Here is a 20289-nt window from a genome sequence, read left to right on the forward strand (position 1 = left end):
TCTTCGGGGAGGAGGCGGCGGGGATGGAGGGGAGGAAGAGAGGGAAGAGAAAGGAGAGGGAAGAAACTATTAATATTAAAATCCTCTCCATCTATAGAAACACTCACGTTAAAAAAAGAAAGAAAAAAAACACACACACACAAAAAAACCCTGATAATCTCCGCACAAATCAGTGGCATTTCCTTTCCTTTCCGCTTAAACCTCCAGAATAAAGAGAAACACAAATACTGAATAGGTTATAAATTATTGAAAGAAGAAGAAGAAGAAAAAAAACACATGTCTGTTAACTCAACTACTGCGTAAACCCTATATATATATATATATAATTTAATTGCATGGCGGAGGCCCAATATGTTCGCACAGGAATTAAAATAAAAAGTAAAGGCCAGATTTATAGGTGTAGTTGCAGAAACGTGCAGTTTTTTGTTTGTTTGTTTGTTTGTTTGTTTGTTTGTGGAACTGAAGTTCTGTAACCTATGGGAAGCATATAAAACAAATTACGTTATAACAGCGCAAAGGGCCACACGATAAATTTGCAAATAATTATAAATCATCCTGTTAAACATGTCCTTTTCCGTCTTTCTTCTTTTTTTTCTTTTTGTTTTTGAAATTGTTTTTGTAATAAGATTTCTAGCGAAAGTGCACGTTTTTATAAGACTAGACATTTTAAGATTCAAAATTGAAATATATTAAAATGTTTAATTAAAAACGCATCGAACTTAACCTAGAAAAAGCATTTTAATGAAAGTGCATATTTGTACATTATATTTACATTTTTGAAGAAGATCTAAATAAAATTAAACAACATGTAAATAAAATATTGAATGACTATTATTATTATTATTATTATTATTATTATTATTATTATTATTATTATTATTATTATTATTATTATTTGTACCAAAACTGCTTGTGCCAGTAGCATTGTGTGCTTTATAAATAAAAACATAGTTGGTAGAAAATAAAATTACCGCAAAAGTTAAAACAAAAATCCTCCTTTGTGTGTTTGAAGCCTTGAACCCCACATTGCAGAAGCTTAAACTTTTTCGTAGAGGACAAAAAAAAAAAGAAAGAAAGAAAACGTGGAAAAAAAATCTGACAGAGAAATGCCGTCATTTGTGGTTTTAGGCTATGACTTGGATGGCCGCAGGCAAACACAGGCAGCGAGACGGGGGGAAAAGGGAGAAGAGATAGCCTATCACAGCCCTGGGTTGTACTTGTAGACGACAATGACAGATTCGGCCGACAGGCGGCGCTGCAAAACGGTAGAATCTCTGTATAGCACGCACGGTGCGGGCCAGCCATGCTTCTGGCTGCATGGAGGCAATTATTCTCGAAGCAAAGTCTTACTGTGTTTTTTTTTTTTCTTTTCTATATTAATAATTCTGGAAAACAAAAAAATATTCGACATCTATAGCAGGGAGGAGTAGCCACAAAATAATTTAATCCTCATTCCCTCCCCCCTCTTTTTTTAATTTAGAAATTATAAAACAAATATGAACCTCCTGAAAATATGAATCTATTTCTCTCTCTTTTCCTTCAAGTTCACCATCACCTGGAAGTGGCAGTCAATCACTTTTATTTACCTTCATGTCACAATTTATTTATTTATTTATTTTTAATCATTTGATTTCCAACTAAAGTGGCTTGGTGGCAAGTTTGCTGTGCAATTTGCTCCCTTCATTTGCATTTGAAAGTTATTTATCATTTGAAGGGAACATTTGTGTGCCTGAATAAATTGCCTTGGCAAGATGGGCCTCCGCCACAATTTGTTTTTGTCATTTTAAGAGGGGCCATTCAGCAGTGGAGGAATCTATTGCAAGAAGAGCGCAGGAACAAAGTGAGAAAGTGATGTATTTTTATAACCATGTGCAAAAATAAATTTAACATGCAACAGTATACCCCAACAATAATTAACCAACCAAGTTGAGCTCTGTTAAAATGTAGGAGTGTGAGAGGGGGACGGTCAATTACGACTTTGTATGCAACACAGTTAATAACACAAGAAAATCTAACAAAAATCCAAAAAATGAAATATTTATTACAGCATTTGTGACTGAACACCTTTTAAACATTACGTCACAGTCCTCATACAAGTATTTAATGTATTTCTGACAAAGCTTAAGGGAGACGGCATCTTATCATCTAGTGAGGAACACGTGCTGAAAAAGGAAGGAATTCATGGACATACAATATCAATGCCACAGCAGATCTGAAACTAGCAAAAACATTCTTTTTCAATTGAGGTAAACACATAGAATATCTAACATGAAACAATTAATAGACTGAACTCTGTACGAAGTTTGTTACAATATTCTCTCCGCTTTTTTTTTCCTCCCAAAAGCATTGAGTTCATAATTTAAGTGTTGTTGTTTTTTTTTTTTTTTTTTTTTTTTTTTTTCTCTTTTTCCGCTTATGTTTTTTTGGTGCATCAACCATCAAATGCTTCTCCAGTGCCACAGAATCAACATCTGTGTCAGTTATTGTCCTTATGGCAAAATTGTGTCAATCCGGCACGTGAAGAAACGATGCTGAGTGTTGCTCTCAAGCTTCCTTCCAAAGGCTCTTAACCGATGAGAGTCCACGGTACAAAAAAAAAAAATGTTGAAATAATAATAAAAAAAAAATGTACAAAACCAACACAATCCAGTGCTTGGGCAAGTCAAACAACAAACCTTTTTCTCCTTTAAAACCTACAGGGCAAACATTCATCCATGAACCAAAAAGAAAAAAAAAAAAAGACAGAGAGAGGGGCATGACAAATGTTCAAACTGAATCCTTTAGCAGCCTTTTCCCATCATGCCCTGTTCTGAGGGGAAGAGGGGCAGGAACTGATTGCCCCTCTGTGGTTTGAAGCTTTGTTGAGATGTTCCATCTTCTTATTGTTTTTTTTTCCTCTTTTTTCCATGTTTAGTGTTGTGCTGCGAGAGAGTTTCTTCTCTAGGAAGGAGCACACACAGTGTGAGAGAGAGAAAAAGGTTAACCTTTAATTCTAAAACTAGCGCAACATAAAACATGTGATCAACAAAACGAAACAAAAAAAAATGCACAAGTTTTAACTTATTTATCTATACTTTTTATACTACAGTAGTTATAACTCTTGGAGTCTTTCTGCTTCTTTCTCTTTTTTGTTTTTATTCAACTTCTGTGGGGTGATATTCTCATTTTGAAAGAGCGTGTCACATGAAAATATGTGTCATGGCATGTGCCAAAAAGAGTGTGTGTGTGTGTGTTTTCCATCACGCGCGTCTGTCCGTTCATAGCACGTTTTTTTTTTTTTCTTTTTTCTTTTTTATATGTCAAAACATTTCGCGTTGATCTTTACCAAAAGCCCAAGACTTTACAAAGTGTTCTTGTCAGCTTGGTCCTCCATATTTTTTTAATTTTTTTTTTGGATGAAAGTAACAAAATTGACAATATTTTTTTTAAAAAAGAATCACAGCTCGTCTGGAATTCTGCTTCTTTAGTGTCAAATTCTGGTCAAAAGGGTTCGCTTTTATTCTTAAAAATAGTCTCAAAATAGGATTTATAGTGGGCTGCTTTCTTCTTTTTCTCTCCTTTTTTACTTATTTTTGGAAGTGTTTCTTGTCGTAGCTGCTGTTTTCGTCCCTTTACTATTGGGCGTGGATGTCCAGGCCATATCCTCCAGTACTGGGGTCAATGGGTGAGAGCAAAGGGGGTCTCTGTGCAGACATGGTCATTCCTGGGTGCAACGAGGGTCCTCCGTGCATCAGCATGGTGTGTGGAGCGTGGGGATGATCGGTAAGGTACGCATGGCGAGGTGGTGGTCCGGGTCTGAGTTGCGACGGGTGAGAAGGCATCTGATGAGAGTTGGAGTAGGTGGGTGGGCCCATGCTCATGCCCATAGGACTGCTCTGAGGTACGTACTCCCCTGGCATGACTGGCAGACCTGAGGGAAACACAGAGGGAGAGAAATGTATTCATGGAGTCAATAAAACTGCAGCTTTGACACGCTCCTTCTCCATTAACAGGCCTTAATTCAATTTAACCTCAACTTTGCCAACAGAGAGCTTAGCAGACTTTATGACATTGCGTGTGTGACTACAGAGCTTTTAGCCTCTGCATGTAAAGAGAGACATTATTGCGCCGGGCTATTTTAGTCCATGGTGAGTGGTTTACAATGCCCAATAGCGTTGTGGTCTGGTCTCAGGTTGGAAAGCGATCCACAGACAGCGGCGGTCCTGGAGGATGTGAGGAAAGCCGAGCAGGGGTATTGATGTGGAGAAGTGCTAATACTTTTTACTAGTGGAACAGTCAATTCCCCGGCTGAATTTAGTAGCAATTTCCCCCAGGGACATGTCTCTGCGAGTACATATTTACTCTAAAATCCCTTAAAGAAGACGCTAAATAATTCAGGGCTCAGAAAGTTGTATCAGCGAAACCGTGAACATCAGGCCTCATTTTGTCTGTGGAAACAGAGAATTTTTAGGCTCACAATCCCTTTGGAGAAGAAAAGCTTTACCGCTTAAACCTTTTTTTTTAAATTGATATATTTATTCTGATTGTTTGCCTGAGGCCCATGGTGGTGGATGTGGAATTAAAATGACAGTTTGCACTTTCCCTATGATGTAAAATTGCAGTGGCAGCATCATGGTGTGGGGAAGCTGTCAATAGAAAAAGAGTTAGAGAAAAACCTGTTAGAGACTGTAAAAGACTCAAGATTTTTTGTGTTCTTTCAACACCTCCCCTCTATCTTGGGAAGTTTTTTGGTTTGAGAGATTTTTGGATCCTCTTAACAGACGTCTGTTAAGACGCAGCTTCTTCACAGCAGCTTGTTTTGGTCATTTTTAATCGCACTTCAGTTTTTGTCATGTAATCCTCTAATGTTATCAAACAAACCTCTAAATATGTTTACAGAAAAGTTGTATTTATCTCGACATTAAATGATGGATTTTATTTAAGAGTATCCAAATAAATGAGCTTTAACACAAATGTGATGCCACAATTTTCATGATGAAAAAAAAATGAAGAAAATCATATGCTCCTCCGTCGCTTCACAGCTGTGCGCCGCTTTGAGTTGGCATAAGTTCAAGAAGACTAAAAAAACATATGGAAGTGTGTGGGTGTAATACAAAAAGAGATTTAATGGGAGTGAATACTTTTGCAACGTGCTGTAGAGGTGTGGAGTGCGGGCTTGGAAGAACAGCAAGAGCAGGAAGCCGCAGCGAGACAAAGTAACAAAGATAAAAGGAAGCAGGCTGAGAATGAAAGGGAAAAGGAGGTGGATATGGTGATGTCCCTTAAGATGGTCTCCACTTCATATGTGTGGAGACCTCAGCATGCTGGCATCTCTCTCACTGTGACAGCACCCAGGACACAGAGCTGGCTCAGCAGTGCCGCTGTTTGGCTTTTCATCTGACTGTTTGTTGTAATCAGAAAGAAAAGAGGAAGATGTGCTGGAGGGGGGAAGGTTGCACCTCCTGGAGTCTGGGACTAGAGTGTGAGAGCGCTGATGGTCTGGGGGACCAGAACCTGCGGGGAGAGGCGGGCGAGCGGGAGGCCTCTGTGAAGCCAGGGGGCCTTTTTGGGGTGGGACTGGGTCTGGGCTGGCCCTGCTTTGTAATGTGAACCCCAGGGGGAATGAAGCCGTAACAGGAGAGGAGAGGTCACTGTAAGGTCACCGGGCATGCTCGCTCTCTGCATTCCTCCACCTTAGTACACCACAATTAAGAAGTGACACTGGAAGGCCCCAGAGGAGGCAAGAAGAGGAGAGGGCCCCGGCTGATAACCGGTCTCATTGGTTGAAACCTGTGCCATCTACCGTTTTAAAATCTCACTACTTGGGTCATAAAATAAATAAAATATTCAGGATGGGAGGGCATGATGGGGGCCCCCGGCCTCCACATAACCCAGAGCAGCTCCTGTTAAAAGGCCCAGCAGATGTTTTTTGACACTGTAAACTGGTAATCTCTTCTCTTGTAAGCTGCTGTCATTCCATTAAGTAGATCCGAAACCCCCTCCACTCCCCTGGTTTATTAACAAGAGTGGTAAAACCATCTGAAGACAACAACTGAGGAACAGCCTGGGCCCCTGTCCTGCCATCTCTGCATGCCTGCCTCCTGAATAGGTTTTGCATTTCTGTTATGGCACAGTAGTCCTGCTCAATGGCTGGCCATAATTAAGTACCAAATATACCATATTGTGAGGCTGTGTAATCAAATCAAGAGAGGGTAATATTCCTCTGTATTAAGCTATTAATGTAATTGTTCATGAAGCATAAAATATGTTACGCAATTAAATCGTCTCAAAATTATATAGATGTATATTAAGAATTAGTCAACCTGAGCAAATGTTGTCTCTGTGTGACTGTTTTAGGGAACATTGCTTCCTGATTTTTTTTTTTTTTTCAGGCACCATTAGCGGAGACAGGAGAGGATGAGACCAAACGTCGTTCTGAAGACAGAAAGAAAGGCAGCACTGGAGGGGTGAAATGATCTCTGTCGGAAGAATTGCTGCCGTGACCCTTTGGAAAATCCAGTCTGCATTTACATATAAAGGATTCTTTTAATCAAGGTAAGTGTTATTATATTGTGCCCCATTGAGCAAGGGAGTTTGGGTGTTAAATAAAATCTGCTCCGCCGTGCTTCCTTTAGGATGTGATAAGTCTTGATTTTTCAAATGCCAGCACTGCAGCAGTATGGCATTTATGGTTGGGGGGGAAAAAGTATTAAATACGTTAAGGTTATCTGTAATGGGGATGGGTAAACGCAAGTTATCCCAAGGCAATTTAAAATCAAAACAAAAGCTGTATGTATTAAAATGTAAAGACAAAAAAATTTGAACAAATGAAGGGAAAAAAATAGCAAAACTTTAACAAAAGCCAAGAAGTCATCTGAAATTGTCAATATTTAGAAATCAGTTATTCCTATTGATGCTATTTGATACAAAATTCATTACTGCTACCATAAGAGGGTCTCTTATTACTGAAATATCATATAAGAAGTATATCCTGATGAGTAAAAACAAAGAACTCTTTCAAGACCTTTCAAGCTTTATTGCTTTTATTTACATAGTTAACAAAATGTTTTCTAAACTTTGTAATGTTCCAGTGAACATTATTTTAGCCAGAATCGATAAAAGGAAAGAATATTTTTAAATAAACAAGTCTTGGCCAGATTCTCTCCGTAAGATTTCCATCAGAAAACCATCATAGCCTCAATACATGCTCACAGCGTCTGACTCCACTGGTGAAGAAAAAGCGTGTTTGAAACTCAGTAGAAGTTTGTTGTAGAAAATTTGGACAAACTAGTGAAGTACTGGGAAGATACAGTCTGGTCAGATGATGTCGACATAGATCTCTTATGATGTCATTGTCAGTCCCAAGTTTGGAGGAATTGTATTGTATATTATCTCAAAAATATGGTGTAAGATTGTCTTTTGGCAGATCGGCCTGACAGATAGGAATCTGAAGATGAAATAAAAGTGGATCTTTCAACAAGACTATAATCCCAAACATGCAGCCAAGAAAACTCTCAAGTGGTTTTAGAGAAAGAAAAAGAAGCTCCTAAAATCACCCAGCAGTTTGTTTGATTTGAATCTGATTGGAAGAACTATAGAACCAGAGCGCACGGCAGAATCTCCAAGACTGAGCGAAAGAATGGGTCAGCATCACATCTGAGTAACGCATGCAGCTAGTTCCTGCATACAGAAAACTTGCTGTTGCGAATTTGACATGCCCAACAAAGGCCTTTCTTTCTGTACTTAATGAATTTTAGTAAGCATGTTCTATACTTTCCCTTGTGCCATTCCGCTTTATAACACACCCTTTATAGACTGTTTTGTTTTGTTTCCTTTTATGTGTGGATTAATTGGGTTGTAACTGACATCTGGTTTGAATTAAAGCTCTATAGACTCACTAGAAAAAAAAAACATTTACTGAGAAAAACATTGGCATGTTCAATACTAATTTTCCCTACTGTAGCTGTGTCGGATGTGTGCAGCCACTCACACAGACAGCCTGTGTCTGTATATGTGCGCTAGAGATCTCCTTTCTTTTGGATACAGAATGGATTCTTCTATGAATAACCATTTAAATTTATCTCTGTGTCTTCTGTCTTAGAGTCCCAGGTCAGGCTTGTCACTGCTGGCCCCTACAGTGCCCCCTGAAATTGTCTCCCTCCAGTAAAAAATAATCAAAACACACAGCTCCCCCCCTCCCACTCACCCACTTTCACTCCCCTCACATGCTCATTCCTACCAATACGCATCTCAAAGCAAATCCCCATTGAAGGATCGACCGTGTCACCCACAGCCCGTATATCTAGCTCAGGGACCATAATGTACTGCCGTGTTCCCGTCTTTGCATATAAGATAATTTGGGCATCAATCCTTCCCCAGACAGATTTATGTCACTCGGAGGACAGTTTCACTTCTCCTTCTTTATCGCTTCACTGGAGCCTGCTTAATTTCCCCCTGTCAGCCCCTTCCCCAGGAGATGTTATTTTTTCCCTAAATGTCCAACATTTGCATTGGCTGTCCACGACGAGGAGAGCGATGGCGCTATTGTGATAAATAAATTTGTGGATGCCATGCAAGGTTGTTTTCCCCCCGCCTCTCTTTTCTTTGTCCTGTTGTCGTCCCATGTTGTCTGGCGTCTACAAGTCGGGTTCCTCGCCATCCCGGCACAACTCCCACTTTTTTCACAAGTTCATCTTCAGCCCTCCCACTTCGACACTTAAAGCATGTTGCTAAAACATTTAGCCGAGTACTGTTGCTGGGGATGAAAACTTGCCGTAAAAAAGACAACATGCTGGTCAGCTGGAAAGGAATTCTGAGGAAAATCTGAGCCTGACTCGCCCCCCAGACACAACAGTAAAACACGTAACAAAGGAATTCCCAGTACTTACTTCCCCCTTTTTCTTTGCGTTACAAGATGGAGGTTACATGTAGTGCCATTGCCCATCCATGCCCATATTCATCCCCATTCCACTCATAGGCCCTAGAGAGAGGAGATAAATGCCAGAAACAAAAGGATCAGCAGGAGTTTGAATCACAGAAAGACTGAAGAAGACCCATTGATAGACAGGATGAAGTTGGTTAGCTTAAGATGGAAATGATGTAGCAGAGGTGGAAGAGTGCGAGAGCATAGACAGTGCCTTGAAAAAGAATTCATTCTACATTTATTTTCACATTGCTATTATAAACCTGGATGTATTTTCGGGGTATTTTAAACCATAGACCAACACAAAGTAGTGTGTAATAAAAACTTGAAGGAACGCTGTTTTTAAATTCCTTTACAAATAAATATCTAACATGTGCTTTAAACTATTGTATTTGTTCATCTTTTGACACAATTACAGCTTCAAGCCTTATAGGAAATGTCTTTGAATACTTTGTATATCTAAAGACTGAAATGTCTGCTTGTCTTTGACAAATAGTCCCATCCATCTTCAAATCAACACATTTTCCTGTTTCTACTAAAGAAAAACATTTTCTTCATAACAGTTTTACCACTTGAGTCGTGGATCTTTATAACTCCTAAAAGCAACTCCATCATGCTAACTGTTAATTAATACCGTATGATTTATTTGATTTATTTGATTTGATTTATTTATTTATCCACCACCATCTTTACAATGGTAGTGGTGTGTTTATGGTGATGTACAGTGTTCATTTCTATTCAAAAGGTTAAGGAAATTCTGAAGGTAACGGTGTCAATAGGTTTTAGTTAGTGGAATCAGAGTGACTGCGAGACACACCGCACCTTTCAGATTTAATTTGTATAAAATGTCGAAAATTACATATTGGTTTCCCACCGCATCACACTTATGCACTATTCTGTGTTGATCACATAAAACTTGAATGAAATACGTAAAAAATGTGACATATCAATGTAAAAACCCATTTATTCTTTGGATGATGATACTTTTTAAAGGCACAGTGCATATTGCTTTGCATCATAGATTTAACTGTGGTTACTTTCAAGGATTTTTTTTTTTTTCTTATGCAGGGAAGTTGACTTGTAAGAAGAATAAACATTGTCATTGTGGTTCATGTGGTTAGTTGTGAGGACTTTTCCTAGACTGGATTCATTACATCTCGGTGAGTCACATCAGTGAGGCTCAGCTTCGCAAAACAGCCAAGAGTGAAACTAATGGACGGTAAAGCAAGGGTGCTGGAAGGAGAGATAAAAAAAAAAAGAAAGATATATGATGATGCATTTACCAGCTGGTCGGATCCCCATGTGTTGCTGACCATCCAGCACGAAGCTGCCCATTGGCTGGCCCTCTGGACTGTACGCTGCTCCTTGACTCACTGAAGGATCAAGAAGAAAACCTGATTGTAGTCAAAACGTGGACATGAAAAAGGGAGTGGGGGGGTGGGAGAAGAAAAGAGAACACACCAGACAATCAGCAATTGTCTCAGCTCCAGCCCAAACATACTGTAAGACATTGTGCTCGTGTTTGTGGACTGCAATGACTGACGCGTGGCATGCAAACACGCATACAGTGGGTCCTTATGCATGCAAGCACTCACACACTTGTGCGTACATGCTGTCGGTGTCATTGAAAACCATGCTCAAGGAAGATACATTGTTCTCAAAGCAAGAGAAGAGGACGTGCAGTTTGACAGGATGAGAGGAGTTGTTGCTGTGAGGGACAAAATAAGCCATGTGCTTTTTATAGCATGTGCTTCTTTTCAAACACACAAGAGATGCAATTCCACTGAACTTGTTTGACCTATAGGATGTGTCATCATCCACTGGTGTGACTGATTTATCCGATCACACAGAGCTCAGCAGTAATCATCAGTCAGCTCAGTTGTATCTGGTTTTGGTTATGATTTTGCTGAAACTTCTAAGTCCCTTGGTGAAAGTATTCAGACCTCTTCAACTTGTTTCCTATTCTGTCTCATTACAACAACAAACATCCATTTATTTTATTGGAAATTTTAAGTGATAGACCAACACAAAGCAGCACATAATTTTTGAAGTCAAAGAAAAATAATACATTGTTTTCAAAACATCTAGATTTTATTTCATCCCCCAAAGGCAGTATTTTGTTTAGCCACCATTCATTGCTGTCAATTCAAGACGCAAGTTTTTAAAGATGCATCACGACCAGATTTGCTAGTTTACTGAGTGAATTTTTTCAACCAACTTCTCTTTCCAAAATAGCTCAAACTGAGTCAAATTGGCCTTTGACTGGGCCATTCTTACACAACTAGCTCTTGCTGCTTGTTTTCCAGTCTTAAATATTTGTTGAATTTTCAGGTATTGTATATGGTTTTGTGGCATTAAGATGTAAAGAAATGTAACAACGCATCTGTGTAGATGTCACATTTTAACTCAAGCTCTTCTTTCTCCTAGCAAAATTTTACGCTATCCCAGTTAAGAGGATTTCTTAATACTTAAATATATAATTCAGAAGAGTGATTGCAGAGGAAGTGGTACATAAAACTAGTGCAGAAAGTGAGAGTATGTAAACCTGCTTAACCTCAGGCAAAATAAATAAAAAAAACAAACCTAAATCAAATCAAAACAGACTAAAGAAGGAGATAACTCATAAGCTGCTGCTAGCGTCTCTGGCACTCCTCTTGTGTCCAATTAGTAATGCACAGAGAATGCTAACACAAAACCTCTCTACACTAAGTCTGGGAAATGTCCAATTAGAGTAGATCAGCAAATGACTTGCAACATTTTAGAGCATCACATTGAAAAGAGGGGAAAAGAGAATGAACAGAGTGAACAGAAATGTTTTATTTTTAAGAGTTAATAGGTGAAGGGGTGTAATGTTGAAAAATCTGGGTTCAATGCAAGATTTTTTTTATGTGTTCATGTTGGTGAAACGAGGGTTAAGGACACTTTCGTGCACGTTGGCTGGATCGTTCTGCTTTTTTATTTTTTCTTTACCTGCTCGATTTGACTGGTCGATCATGGGTTGTACTATTCTTCTTCTGGCGTTAATAAACCTGACAGAAAGAGAGAGAAGGGGGGGGGGAAACAAAGAGAAGACATAAACATTAAATCAACCCCTCTTTCACACTCAGGAAGATTCATCACAGGCCTCCACAATGACAAACAGTTTTGCATGACTTAATGGCAACATTAGCCACAAAGTCCTTGAGAGAGAGGCACACACAACAAAACAGAAACAAACAAAAGGGCAATTGTGTGCTGACTTGGGAACCCAGTGAGGGATACTTTTAATGTTCCATATGATCTATTCCCCACTCTTTTAATAAAGCTTTTGATTACGTTTGGTTGCTATGGGCACTGGGGAGACATTCCTTAAGTATTAAGTGCAGCTTGGGCACAGAGGCTTGGGCACATCCCTTTCTCCCTCTTCCTGTCTCAATCACACCTTCAGCCAGCTCTATGCAGCAAATACCAACTTTACACATGCAGAGCATACAGAATTGTATATTCTGGTCTCTCCAAATGCTAGTTTGCTGTGCATTGGCTTCTTTGTGAGCAAATTGCAGGACACAAATGGTTCCTTTCATTGCATCCCACCATTTTACCCCCACCGCAACAGTTCCCCTTGGTGGGACCCCCTCTCTGACTGCATTGTAGGGGGTTCTGCTCCCCTTCCAGCTGTCTAGAAATAAGGACCAGGCATGGGCCACTTCGTGCTTTCACGAGGTATTGTTATGTCAGTGAGCCCATCAATTAGGCTGTCTGAAGTTTTATCACCACCACAGCAGCGAATAAGTGCAGCTCCACAAAGCCTTCCCGGCCGGCCTTGCTCCTGTGGCTTTGCCAGCGTGGAGCCAGAGGTCATCGGGAGGTAAGTGCCAGCCAGGGGCAACCTTTTTAACTTCGAACGACGTGCCTTGGGCTCTGTCAAGACCAGGTTGCATGGTCACAAAAACCAAGCCCCAGCTCTCGACATTCCCTGAAACGTTGACCCCTTTCCGATGCCGTTTTTCTTTTCACGTATGCTTTCAAAAAACCTAAAAGAAAAAAGAAAAAAAACTTGGCTATAGCCTCGCAGATAACGCCATGTGTTTGACAAACAACAGTTTTAGATCACGTTGGAGCTGTCCAGCATGCTGGTTCAAAAAAACACGCAGGAGAGTGGGAGAATGAGGGGGGCGGGGGGGATTCAAGTCCGTCCTCTCACATACAGGCCCACGGCACCATCAATATGGCTAAAGAACTGGTCATTAGAAGGAAGGGAGAGCTGGAACCAATTTGGGCTCCTAATCCCCCATGAAGCCCTGATACCTGCCCTTACCTTCTCCAATGAACTTAAACGGCTGTAATCTGCCCGGCTCAAAGTGACATGGTTAAATGTACAAAATGCACGGCTGGGAAAAGAGAGACGCGGCACTCATTTGCCAGGGGGCATCCAGAGTGCAGCTACACAGGGGTGCTGTGGGCCCCCAAGAGAAAAAAGATGAAACACATCCATATGAGGATCAGGAGAAAAAAACATGAAGGAGGTGAATCGTAGTTAGACTGGGAATCATTTGATTCCTTTGCATTATTGGGGACTTAAATTAGGCTGGAGGAGGTTTTTCAACAGAACAACAGATAAATCATAAGTAAGCTCTGCTGTCAGAAACATTTGAAGAAATTAAAACCAGACAGTGTTCATATAGTAGGAGGCATCTTTCTTAATTTAAAGTCTTCTCCAGAAACTTATGTTTGGAAGCTAAAAGTTATTTTCTGTTCCCAGAAAATATACTTACAGAAGCAGGAAGGAGACGATTGGAAGTAGATGATTACAAAAATTTCGGTTTGCAAAAAAAATTCCCAACATACTTTTTTTTAACAAAGGTTGGGAAGAGAATTACGTTCAGTTTGATGAGTTTCAAATACATAAGAAATTATTTAAATACTGTGGCTTCGCAGACGTACATAAATGCCATGTCCCAAAAATAAAACTGTATGAAAAACTACAATGCAAAAAAAAAATATTTGAGAAATGAGCTTTAGAAAATTAAATTAAAAAGCCAGATGCATATTTTAAAGAGGCATTTTTACTCATCCAGAGCAGCTCATTCTTTACCATCAATAGTATAAATGAATAGTATTCACTCATTTAGCCATACTTTTTTCCAACACAAATCATGTGACTCAATGTTTTAACCTTGTTTTGCACCACCAGCCAGACAGAAACTACAAATGGTAATAAGCCTAAATGGTGAACTCTGGCACATTTACACGGACTGTTAAATAATTTGCATTGTCCCCTTTACACAAATAAAGTAAAACTAAGAAGAAAAACTAGCTTTGAAAAGCAAGCAATAATTCTTAACCTCACCGTTCCTGCTTTAAGCGCTGAGCACGGTGCGTGCCAAAATATATGCCCTGCCTTCTCCTTTTCTACGTTCACCAAGGGGCTGAAAATCACAACCATGTGCATTCATACCCACTCTGGGTCATAACCATAAACACGTAATATTAGGAACGTTCTACCCAGGTGCTGAATTTGACCGTATGATTTCCAGTGAGGACTTTCTCCGGAGAGAGTGGAGCTGTAGGATCAAAGTGCTGTTTTCAATTTTCCTTATATATTCTGAAGAGGGGGAGGGGGGGAGTGTTGTTCATGTTGTGTTTATCCAACTTCATACAGGAAATGTTGTACCTAAAGAACACAGGAAATAAGGTTTCAATGTTTGCTCTCATTGAAATGGCCATTTTTAATATGAAAACACTTCACCGCTGTGAAGACAAACAGATATCCAAATACTTCCCACAAAGTCAGCTTCTCATATGGGTCTCATTTTTGTCAGTATTCCCAGCTCTAACTAATACCATATCACGCCACGAAGACTTGAATTTAGGGTTGCCACAGTAACCAGCAGGCAATGAGGTACACTAAAGGCAGTGATGGGACGGGGGGTGACCGTGGCCCCCCTCTCGTGGCCTTAAAGCACCTTTTATCAGTCTGAGTAAAGCCAATTGAGATTATCAGACTCCGGCTTGATAACAATGTTTTCCCTCAACCCGTGAGCCGCTAATGGAGTGTGCTTAGAACAACACAGAATCCTCTGGAGATGATGGCAAGTCAGCTTGGATGGACACTCAGATGGATGAGCCTGGAGCCCCGAGAGACTCACAGAGGTTGACCACAGGGAGCGAGAATTCCTAAACCGCTCGCTAAAACATACGTACGCGCTGGAAATCGACACATAGCCACCACGGACACGACCGCAGCCACCGCCGGCGTGTCCGAAGGCTAACCAGAACACAGGAGACTCTCAGGGGGGAAACACTGGCTTTCAAACCTCCAGCCTGAAGCTCGTGTTTTATTATCTACATCTGGTGGTCCGGCTTATTATGGCCTGCCTCTGCTCAGTGTTAGTGCGCAGGAGCGGCAGCGCACACATGCACACAGAGGGTACACAGAGCACCTCTCAGCATGGGAACTCCATGCTGTCTTCAAACAAATAATTAAAGCCAGGGTTAGGGGGTCATAAGGAGGTCATTCATCGGGATACAGCTCAGAATGTGTACAACACCGCAGGAGGGGCCAGCAGCAGCTCCACTGCTGTTTAATGTAAGGAGCTAATGTCGTCCAGCCAATAAGCCTTGAACACATTTTCATGTTGCACATCAAAAAAAACCTGGAGAAGCGTGCACGTGAACGCGCATGCACGTGAACCCGAGCTGGCGTGTGTATTGCACATGTCAGCACATTCTTTGCAGCATATTGCCAACTGGCTCACAGTAGCTCTTCCAGCTGACGTGCCCCCGAAACAGTGCAAGACATGCGTGCGCACAAACACACACACGCACGCATCTCCACTTGACGACGGAGGACCGAGTTCCTCCATTATAAGAAGTGGTAGGCTCGCTTTGGGCCCTGACTGTTGTGTCTTTGTGAGTCACAGAGGAAAATAACAGACAGATATGAATGATGGAGCCAGGGCAGCGGGAGTCCACTTGGCACAGGGTCTCCACAAGGCTGGATCAACACTGCATGCTTGGTTAATAATATCTGTTCTCACACGAGGAGGTGGAGGGCTTCACAGAAAGCTCTTTATCTGCTAACTACCTTGTCCAGCTTTGTATGTTGTGCGTATTTTGACATGGGAGAATTAAAGACTTCCAGTTTTACAATGTCTTGCAAAAAGTATTTGTACCCTTTGACCTTTCTCACATTTCGTCGTGTTATAACGACAAACTTCTGCTTCTATTCGGACAGGACCAACACAAAGTTGTAGATGGCCACTAAGTAGAAGGGATATATAGTTTTCAAATATTTTAGCTTTTTTTTTTAAAAAAAAAAAAAGAAAGAACTGAAAAGTGTGTAATGTATTTGTGCTTGTGCCTTTGGTTCAATACTTTGTGGCTTGCCTGACAGGTTTGCTCATATAGAAACTAAAACTTGTAATCTATATTTCTTATAATTCAAAACAGCCGAAGTTCAATCAAACATGACAGAGAACATGGGCAAACACAAATTTTCAAGTCACACAAGATAATCTTGATTATTTATGATTTATAGTGATGTACATTGCTAGTTTCCTGCCTGCTACCTGGCGACTTCTACTGGTTGCACTGGATTTTTCTAAGGGACATGAGAGTAAACCAAACTGAATAGAAATGCACATTTTTCAAGTCAACAATCATTTTTCACATTGGGAAATGTGAAGCATGACATTGTCCTGGTTTGTCACATAAACTTTTAATTAAAAACAATTATGTTTGTTGTCTTACCTGGACAAAATGTGTAAAAGTTAGGGAGCTGAGTACTTTTTTTGCATGGTACTGATTTAGATTTTTATTCTATGCAGAAAGAAACTCCAGAAGATGACAAAGACTGACACATTCTGTGGAAGGTTACTGGAAGTTTAAAGATGTAATCAGTGCAAACCTGTCTGTCTGACTCGGGGCTTGCCCTTTTCTTTCTTATTTCCTCATCTCAGTCAGTCAGAGAGGGCTTGTTTCTGCTTAACTGACTTGCAGCCACACCTGGTAACTCTGTCGTCTTGTCAGCATTCCTGCGCTGTAAAATTGTCATGCCAAACCACCTTAGCCTGGAGCACAGCCAAGAGATCGAGAGCACGAGGGAGGGAGACGAAACCCCACCAATCAAGAGCGGGGTCACTCGTTTGACGAGTTTGTGATGAAAGAAGGAAAGCGAGCCACAGCTAGTGCTGGATGAGGCAGAGAAACACTGAACGCGCCTACGCGGAACTTCCAAAAGATTGTGGCTTGGAAATTTCAACACAAAGATGTTGACAGTTTATTGCCTGTATGGCTGACCAGAACATGCCCATTTTTCTAAACTCAAAAACCAAGGAAGAGAGTTGAAGTTTCCATTCGTCAGTCAGTCTCCAAGGCCCCTTTCTGTCTCCCTTGTAGGAAGATTACATGCAACACAATCTGTACAAGAATGTGCTGAGCTCAATCCATGATCACTGCTCGCAAACACGACTGTCCTCTGGTTCCTATTAAGCCTCATTGCTTCCATACTTCCGCTTCAGCCCAAAACAAAGATCCCGAACTGCCTGCAACTGAGTTACAGCTCACTGGAAACAGAAGAGGGAAGGATTCAGTTTGATCTCCTCTTTTATTAAAACGGCCAATCACTCTGTGTCCTTTGACCAGGAAGCGCATGCAAATTAACCCCATGAAGAGGGTGTGTTTGGTGTAAGCAAACACTAATTATGGTCTGGTCAGATACTGGGGCTACTGCATCTTCTACGCTGATCTACCGTAGTGTCAACACCAGTGATACAATCAGCTCTTAAGGTCCAGCAAAATCTCCATAACAGCTTACATATACAGTAAGATTTCCACCACAGTGGAATGGCAGGATCTCCAAATTTATCATAACAATCAAAAGGAAGCTTTTTGCAGGCTTCACTTCTACAATTTGGACCAGATTCATGGTTCGCAAGCTGAGGTATATGTACCCCTAGAGGCTCTTGGCCTGCCTGTAGTGAGAGTCAGAGGTAATGTTGTCCTCAATGGAATCCATTGTTTGAGGTGGAAAAGAGGAGTGAATTAACTGGGATGTTGAGCAACAGTAGTGGGAAAATATCAAGGTTTCATTCACATTTATCTTTGTTTCACTTTATCTCAAAGAGAAAGGCGATGGAAAAGATTTCTTGAAAAACCAGTATGAAGTAAAGTAATGTCATCCAGGAACTATGTACTGCCAGTGTGTGTGAAAGATTTAATGAGCTGGTGTGCTCATTTAATCAAGCTGAAGTTATTTGCATGTCTGAAAAAAACAACAACAAAAAAATATTTTATAAAAAACACAAAACTTTTTTCTAATTTTTTTGTTTACCTGATCAAAAATAACTTAATGGTGCAATGGTAGAAAACAAAAGAAAAAACAAAAATAATTTTCTCACTTTTTTGGGGTATAGCAAATTTTTTTGTTTGCTCTCAGCAACAAGTACAGGATGTGAGTCATTATTGCTTTCACAACTTTATGAAGGGGTGCGAAAAAAGTCTGCTTTCGAGTAAATGTTACAGGTTGTTTGTGCTCTGATTTACTTTGAAATTTTGATGGAAGCAACATAAAATGCGGTTAATAAAATATTAATGCTTTAACATTTTCCACTTTAAGGAGGCTTAAATTTGTCAGTTAAAATCTACATCAACTGCCTGGACCGATGGGCCAAATATGTAAAAACTTTGAATAGCAGAGCCACAAAATCTTTCTGGGGCCATAAATGGTCTGTGGGCCACACTTTGAACACAGTTTAATGAGATGAACAGTGCAGACAAAACGTTTTTTTTTTCTTCCTTTTTTTAATGTTCTACAAGTTTCATAATCATGGCAGTCATACAGCAATGACTGCCATGCTTGGAGGGAAAAAAGAGACGCCTCTGCTGTCCCCCCTTTTGAATTCTAACTTAAATGGATCTTTGTGGACTGAAGAGATCCAGGTCCAATTGTATGACTGCATTAAAATCTTTGAGCACGGTGGCATTTAAAAAATGAAAAAAAGTCAGACTTTTCCGAGGTGGTACCGGTCATAAAAAGATCGAGAAGTGCTGGAACAGAAAAAGGAAGCTTCTTCAAACTCATCGTATCCTCTTTTTTTTAATTTTTTTTTCTTTCTGACTCTCTGCTTTAGCTACAGCAGGAGTCATTGTTGGATGTATGTCGGGTGAACATTACCTCACTCCCATGTTTGATTTAGTGCAGATGTGAAGCAGAATGAGGCAGGGGCAGTTTTTTTTTTTTTTGTGGAAACGTCAGAGAGGGCTTAATTTTGGGGCAACCGCTGTGTTTACATAGTTTTACCTCCGTCTATCTTTCCCTCTTTCTCCCATCCACAGCGCCCCAGCGCAACCCCACACACAATCTTTTGTCTCCGTCTGAAAGGGGGACTGTTTCACCTCTGTTCCATGGACTTTCACTGACCTGTTTTTCTTTTCCTTTTTATTACTCCATTCATCGCCCATTTGCGGCATCCCTCCTCCCCCAACGCCACCCTCAGCCCTATATGACTAACATTTGCATTGCTCCGTCAGTCGAGCTGCACAAGTCATTTCTCTCAGAAACCCGGGGAGTACGAGTCATTAAGACTCCAGTGGAAAATCAGACAAAGAATTATATATTTGTGTTGGAAACTGACAAGATTTAACGAGGAGCTAATTAAAATAAATCAATAGCACTGCGGCACGCTTGTGCTCCTTCTCCCTTTTCCAGCTCTGATCCTCTGCATCACAGAGCTGGAGCGCTGCAGTGTGAATTGAGCTGCTTGGCTACTGATGGTTTAAATCTAAAACGAGGCTAGCACCGACGAATGAGTTAAAGAGAAATCCCTAAACTGTCTCTGTCTTTTAAAGCAGAAGGAAAGACAACAAAACGAGATAAACATAGACATCCCTGCTCCTGTTTGCCCTCCCCATCTCGCACCGTCTCCCCTCTTCCCCTTGTCCAATGAGGGCATGTCAGCTCTGGGCCCTGCAGTCCAGCGGCCTGACCCCTACAGGGCGGGCTGTGCGGCCCCAGCTGCTGACTGCCCGTCAAACACCTCCAGAGAAGTGTCGGGCCAGGAAGACCATGCTTGTTGCCCCTTTGATCCGGCAAGCAGCAGCTGCTGCTCCACACAGCAACACTTTGTTCCTCTGTCTCCTCACCACATTCTGTCCAACGGCACAAAAACTCTCAATCTAGTACAGGAGTGGAGGGTGAGAAAGCAGAGGAGGAAAAAAAAAACGTGGGGGTTACGATGGAGAGGGGGTTTAGAAAAAAAAAGAGAAAAAAAACATTTTTTTTTCCTCACCACAGCACCAACAAGCTCTGACAATGTCAGCGGGGGTTTTTCTTGGCCTCGACACAGCTCTTAGGCGTCTCCTGCTTGACGCTATACCCTCCTTTTTCCTTTAAGAGATATGATAGT

At 40.8% G+C, this 20289-nt stretch overlaps 1 protein-coding gene across 8 annotated transcripts in view; it reads right to left on the minus strand.

Moving 5' to 3' along the window:
* Window positions 1–2021: 2021 nt before the first annotated feature.
* Window positions 2022–20289, minus strand: part of meis2a (Meis homeobox 2a) — a 96292-nt gene continuing 78024 nt past the window's right edge. For 3 of the 8 annotated variants that reach the window (XM_055038810.1, XM_055038809.1, XM_055038811.1), the window contains 3 exons: window positions 11873–11931; window positions 10186–10296; window positions 2022–3910 (listed from right to left, as the gene is read on the minus strand). In XM_055038810.1, the coding sequence (XP_054894785.1) occupies window positions 3615–3910; window positions 10186–10296; window positions 11873–11931 (466 nt within the window). In that variant the 3' untranslated portion in view covers window positions 2022–3614. Of the gene's footprint in view, window positions 3911–8867; window positions 8960–10185; window positions 10297–11872; window positions 11932–20289 lie in introns of all 8 variants that reach the window. The other 5 variants (XM_055038816.1, XM_055038817.1, XM_055038814.1 and 2 more) reach the window with 3 other exon arrangements.

The sequence above is a fragment of the Poeciliopsis prolifica genome, unplaced genomic scaffold, assembly GCF_027474105.1.
Source record: "Poeciliopsis prolifica strain line A6 unplaced genomic scaffold, Auburn_PproV2 SCAFFOLD013, whole genome shotgun sequence".
NCBI lineage: Eukaryota > Metazoa > Chordata > Actinopteri > Cyprinodontiformes > Poeciliidae > Poeciliopsis > Poeciliopsis prolifica.